Source organism: Lissotriton helveticus, chromosome 1_1, assembly GCF_964261635.1.
Source record: "Lissotriton helveticus chromosome 1_1, aLisHel1.1, whole genome shotgun sequence".
In the NCBI taxonomy this organism is placed as follows: Eukaryota; Metazoa; Chordata; class Amphibia; order Caudata; family Salamandridae; genus Lissotriton; species Lissotriton helveticus.
Window position 1 is genome coordinate 1,949,591,680 of NC_136057.1, and position 6,327 is coordinate 1,949,598,006.

General features: G+C 45.2%; 1 protein-coding gene across 2 annotated transcripts in view; it reads right to left on the reverse strand.

Moving 5' to 3' along the window:
- The window catches only part of LOC144755218 (complement factor H-like), a 1,175,739-nt gene extending 1,170,432 nt beyond the window's left edge, over nucleotides 1-5,307 (reverse strand). Inside the window, exon 1 of one of the 2 annotated variants that reach the window (XM_078643916.1) lies at nucleotides 5,145-5,303. In XM_078643916.1, the coding sequence (XP_078500042.1) occupies nucleotides 5,145-5,202 (58 nt within the window). In that variant the 5' untranslated portion in view covers nucleotides 5,203-5,303. Of the gene's footprint in view, nucleotides 1-5,144 lie in introns of both variants that reach the window. The other variant, XM_078643925.1, reaches the window with a different exon arrangement.
- Nucleotides 5,308-6,327: the final 1,020 nt, after the last annotated feature.

The window sequence follows — 6,327 nt, forward strand, 5'->3', positions numbered from 1 at the left end:
CATTAAACCTTTTGAGTCTGGGTACTTGGGTTTCTCTTCAAGCCTAATAAATGATAGTACATAAAATCTAGTCACTACTTATACAGCTTTATCAGAAATCTATGTGTTTATTTTCCCCAAGAAGTAGAAAGCTCATTCAGCAAAAAATGCATCCAAATAATTATGCCTGATATTTATAAGTGCTGTGCACCCTGCAAAGTGTGTGGAATATGCACAACTTGGCCACTGAATGACATTTTCCACAAAAGTGTGTGCCATTTGTCTCTCAAAAACCTACTTTTTTGTAATATTATTTTTACCCACATTTTTATTAGGAGACTTAGTGTTCCTCATGAAAGTCACGAATTTAGGCACTTATCTGAAAACATACAGGAAGTGGAAGGGGGCAGAAGTGAAATTGCCAAACCCCTCACACCTCAAGTATGAATAAATGCATTTGAATTAAAATACAGAACAGCAAAAATGGTCTTTCAAATGTGATTGACTGTTTGCTGTGTTATTCTGATTTCTCTCCTGATAGGCAAAGTGTATTTCAGAAGAAAGTGCAGGGAACATGAATTTGAAAACGCTGTCTCCCACAGAAGAGGATCTCAAACCAGGATGTTAATTCTTCCAAAATTTCGCAAGTTGCTTCAGGGTGAAATTAGAAAAACAAAGCACGGCATAAGCCAATGCGCTGCCTGTCATTTGTTTTAAATCTATTTTCATTTCAATGTGAGAAAACCGACAGTGACCAGGAAACAGAATACCTTTTCTACCCATAACTTGTGGACTTTCAAGGGCTGTGAGTGATAGTCAGGGCAGTGCTTCAATTCTACTTCACATTAGCGTGGATAACGTTCTCCTTTTTAATGTATTTATCTGTATAATGTAATTGTATGGTAGTGCTTCTCCAGAATCACATTACTTACAAAGCATGCTCACTAAAGCTACCAGATCTGTTTCACCAAGGACTAAAGGCATCTGTGACTGTTCAATGTGACTACTACCAGAAAGAGAGAGACGTTTTTCATGCCGTCTCTACCTGTAGATAAACATATTGCTTTCAATTGTGCTTAAACTTTCCAGAACATGAATGTGGGCGTTCATTAAGGAAAATCGCAGAACCATGATTATTCCTTCCTAATTTCCTAAGAAACAGATCCCATATAATAAGCCAAATGGGTATTACCCAAGTGGGCCGCCCTCTTTCCATTTTAGAGCTGCACACCCTACAATGTCTACCTTTTGTATGGATGGTTCAATATGATTCCTGACTTAGAACCCAATACTTCCCAGTATGATAGTCCCACCGACCAGACCAACGTCGTGTGGTATGCTGTGTTTTTTTTCATGTTCACTTCTATGATGGGCTGTCTGTCTAGCTCTTGGCATCCCTCTGGCTTTCCTGAACCAGTGGCCTATGCACTGCAGAATGGTAACTCAACTGGAACTTAGAGGCCGTAATGGAGCTGAGTGGTGAAGAGTTACTGTTTTTGCACTGTGAGTGTTTTTAAAGGTTTCCCTGAATATAACCTTCTCTGCTGGATTTGAAACAAAGGAACGAGCTAGATCACCCAGGGCAGGCTTGGACTGAGCAAGAGCTGACTCATTGCTATCACTGTTGGATTTTTTTATCTTTAGGTCATCTCGCCAGTTGTCGAAGACAGACTTCAAAGAAAGCTGTTGCATAACCACTGAGACGAGGCTTGGGTATGTTTGCCTTTCAAGGTACCTAGGTTTTTGGAAATCTTGAACACTGTCTCTTCCACCTTTAGATTAGATGTTCACCTACACCTAGGATAAATTCACCAAGGGGCCAAATGAATGTATTTCCAGTCTTAATTTCATGGTGCACCATGTCATGGAACTGTTACATCTGCAGGCAGAACTCATCAAAGAGAGACCTTGGCTATGCAGTGGAAGCATACTCAGAGCACAGGAAGGACTCTCCAGTCTGCTTCGCCCAGGATCTTGGCCAGGTAAGGACATGTTCACAGGACAATATCCCTGCAGGGCTCTCGCTGGCAATGAGCTGCTCTGCCCGTGGTCCAGGATGTTAGACAAAAGATGGAAAAGGCCTCAAGCCTTCTTTTTGTCAAAGATGTTTTTCAGATTCATACTATTCTGCAGGCACAATAATAATTCTGCAAACCCCAGCCCACAGGGCTTTGTAGTTCCCACTAGGAAACTTAAAAGAAAAACAATTATGTTTTATCAAACGCTTATGGTATTAAAACACTTGTAATAACCTCAGAAAGGCTAAAGAAGTGATTGGCTTACCCCATTTAATTAACGAAAACGTTGCAAAGGCTAAGACAATGCAATGATTGGCTATTACAATACTCTTTACATCGACCCTTCTGAGAAATATCTAGGTAACATGCATCTTGTTCAAACTCAAGCTGCTGGACTCGTCTTTCAAGGACAATACATAATCACCTCACTCCTCGTTTGAAGGCCCTCACTTTGCAATACACAGAAGCAGAATCAAGTTAAGACCAGGGCTGTAAGTGGCGTGAAAAAACTGGGGGTGTCTCAAAGGGGCGTGGTCGATGTAATTAGGGCATCGCTTAAAAAGTAAGCTAAAAATCTGTGCTTCGCTTAGTGTGCCACCCACCTGGTAATTTGCTGCTTCTGCCATTGCACCCCGAGTAAAATTACACCTACAACAAGCCAGGACTACTGGCTTGGCCAATGGTTGTTAGTTGCATAAGACCAATAAGCGATAATAATGGCTTCGTTATATAGAATATTGAAAATGATGCAGTTCTGAAATCATAAGACTGTGAAAGAACCATAACGAGTCTCTTTGAAGTTACCTCAAAGGCAGTGAAGGGTGGTACTGCTGCAGAGGTCAGATTTATTTATTTCATCCCGAGGATGAAGGCAAAAATTGCGAGCCCGATGGGGACCCGTCTAAACACCAGGCAGATTTATGAGGCCCTTGCGCCTCTTTGCGCCGCAATTGCGTCACTTAGGGGCAGATTTATGAAGGCCTTGCGCCACGTTTACGCCGCTGTTGCGTCACGCAAGGCGGCGTAAACGTGGCGCATCCCTACGAACGATTTACAATGTGACGCATCTAGGCAGATGCGTCACGTTGTAAAGCCCTGCGCCGCTTGTGGGCGTTCCGGCGCAGGGTGGGCGTTCCGGGGCAGGTGCGCCTCGCAAAAGTGGCTGAGTGAAATCTATGAGATTTCACTCAGTCACTTTCAGGCCAATGCTGCGTCAAAAGCCTGCGCCTGCTTGAAGCAGGCGTAGGTCTTGATGCAGCATTGGTCAGATAGGGCACCCCCGAGCCTTGCTGGAGCTGCGTCGCGCTTGCGACGCAACTCCAGCAATGCGTCGCCTTTACGGCACAGATGCGTCACGCATCTGTGCCGTTTTTGCCCCATGGTGCGCCGCATTGTAAATGCGGCGCACCATGGGTGGCGGAGCTGTGGCGCACATTAACTGGCGCATCCCTGGGGATGCGCCAGTTAACATAAATCTGCCCCTTAATGTGACGCAACGGCGGCGCAAACAATGCGCCCTATTTACAACGTGACGCATCTAGGAGATGCGTCACGTTGGAAAGCCCTGCGCCATAAGGAGGCGTTCCTGCGCAGGGGGAGGGCGTTCCTGCGCAGGAACGCCTCCTAAAAGTGGCTGAGTGAAATCTATGAGATTTCACTCAGTCACTTTCTACGTCAATTCCTTACGCCTGCTTGAAGCAGGCGTAAGGGTGACGCACCATGCATTGAAGAGGTGGCCCATGTGCATTGCAGGAGTCATGTCGCACTTGCGACATGACTCCTGCAATGCGCCGCCCGTACGCCGAGAGATGCGTCACGCATCTTCAATGCCTTTACAATGCGGCGCACCATGGGTGGCGGAGCAGTGGCGCACTGTGGCGCACATTAACTGGCGCATCCCTGGGGATGCGCCCGTTAACATAAATCTGCCCCTTCTTTTTAGAACTGCCGGTGCTGAGTAACCACTTAAAGCCTTGTTTAAGACCACACCACCTGGATTTAGAACTTTTTTTAAAATTCCGCCTAAACGGAATATTCAGTACTGATGTTTCGTACAGCCACTTCAGACATATTTTAAACTTGACTTTGAGTTTTGGAGGATTCACCAACAGAAGCATTGTTTCCTTTAGTTATTACCGCAAAACTCCCCCAGCAGAACTTGCATAGTTCACGCTGATTTCCAGAAATGTTTTTATAGGGTGGGAGTGAAAACATGTCAGGCATACTTTCAGTGGACATTTTTTTTCTCTTCCCAGCCGTTCCTGGTACTTAAACATGGGAGGCTAAGCCGTTAATTGTTTATTATTACGGTTTACAAATGGTATAGTAAAGCCATGCAAACAGTACAATTATGAAAACACATATCCCAACAATTTAAACGATGAGGTACATTAAAACATTACATATAGGATCGGATAATACTAATATCTGAAATTAGTAACACAGCTGAAGCTTCAGTCCTCAGCATAAACAAGGCAACATTCTGAAATTAGTAATACCGCAGAAGCCTCAACATAAAGAACGCAACATCTGGAGATAGCACACGCAGCTAAATTGGAGCACAGTTGTGGAACACCCTGCCAGAGTGAAGTTTTTTCAGCATTGTAGAGCACCAATGCCCCCTAATTTGACCGTCAGTCTCTCTCTGTATTCACAGACCTATTGAAGGCGGATGAACACATAGGAGGGGCAATTTTGTTGATTACTAGCACTATGACGCCACGAGAGTGAACAGCATGTGGTCCTTCGTCGCTGTGACGTCACAGCAGTGATTCATCCGAAACAGATTCTGCTTTTTTCCTTTTAACCCCTGCTGACAATTTGAGCTGACATCTTATTAGTACGAACGAGTTGTCCTCAAAATTATTTTTAAAAAGCCAATGACGGACACCGAGAAGACTAAAAAAACAAAAAAAAACAGACGCAAATGAGTGCGACTAAGGGCACTCGCACACAATTGTAGAATGCCAATGCCTGTTCTATGTTCAGAGGCAGCGTGAGATCAGTCTCTTAATTTGTGCCGGTGGTGGTCACTAACGCTTAATTTTTGGGGACAGACAGAGGTTTATTTGTAGCACCCCCCCTCCCGTGCGTCCCCTATGCTCGGTGCGGTATTCCTGTATTCGTTCTTTGGCCTCTTCATTTTACCTTGAGCACGGCAGCAGGCCCACAGCATCAGCAGGACGGAGCACCCCAGCACCTTCATGCTGAAGCCGGAACAGAGTCGCTCAGTCGCACCAGCTTCCCCGGCGCTTTGTCGAAAGTGGTTTTAAGTACAGCCTGGCCTTGGTTTTTAATCCGCGGTGCAAGGTGCTGCAGTTCCGTGGAATTCAGTTGCAACATCCAGCTCGGAGAGGTTATGCAAACATTTTAAGTAGGCGGTTCGAGCAGCTGGACACCGCATTCCTGATTGTGCCGCCCCTGCGTCTATTCAAGGCCACTTGATAGGTCAATCATTGAAGACCACAGCTCCAAATCTAGTTAGCCTTGTCTGTGTTTGGATGTCCGGACAAAAGCTAATTTTCTAAAATAAACTTTGATTTGCGGTAATTGTTTTCCTTGTTTTCTTTGTTACGTCAACCCCCTGCACCCTTTCTTCCATTTAAATCACACTCCCATGGCAGTAAGAAACACCTTGCTTACCAAGGCGTAGAAACATAGATGTACAGTTATAGCAAAAAGGTGGAAAAGGGGGAGGGAGACAGAGAAGGAAAGGAAGAGCTAAACACAGAGAGCAAGAAGAGTTGGGCGAAAAAAAAGTGTGTGAATAGATGGAAGGAGGGTTTACCAGAGTGAAAAAGGAGGCCGGAGATAGTATCCATTGAAAAATTCAAAATTGGCTACCTTTTTACCCTGTGAAATATCTTCTCAGTTGAATGGCGAATGTGTGTGGCTGGGTATGTGTATGTAGGGTAGATGATGTAGCATCCAGCTACAATAACTACAGACACGTGGGGTTACCTTAACTGGAGCTTTATTACACACTTCTTGCTCCTACCCTGTCCCTACTCTAACCGTCCTTGGTTCCTGTTCCCCGGCTCCTCCTGTTCCTGCTCCTCCCTCTGACTCCACCCCCCAACCACTAGACTGCATCCCACAATACTACATCTCCCCCTTTCTTAACAAAATGAGCTTAATGTCCTCAGTGTTCGTAGTTCTTCAATCCACCACACAGGTCGGCGGACAGCCTGTTCTTCAAGCCTCAGTAGTGTTGAATCCGCGGTGGGCTTGACTTTGGTCAATCTTCCTGTTGTCTTAATCGGGGCATTCTTGATCACGTTGCGTGTGAACTGTCTGCTCTCACCTTCCGCTGTCAGTATGTCTCCTTCCA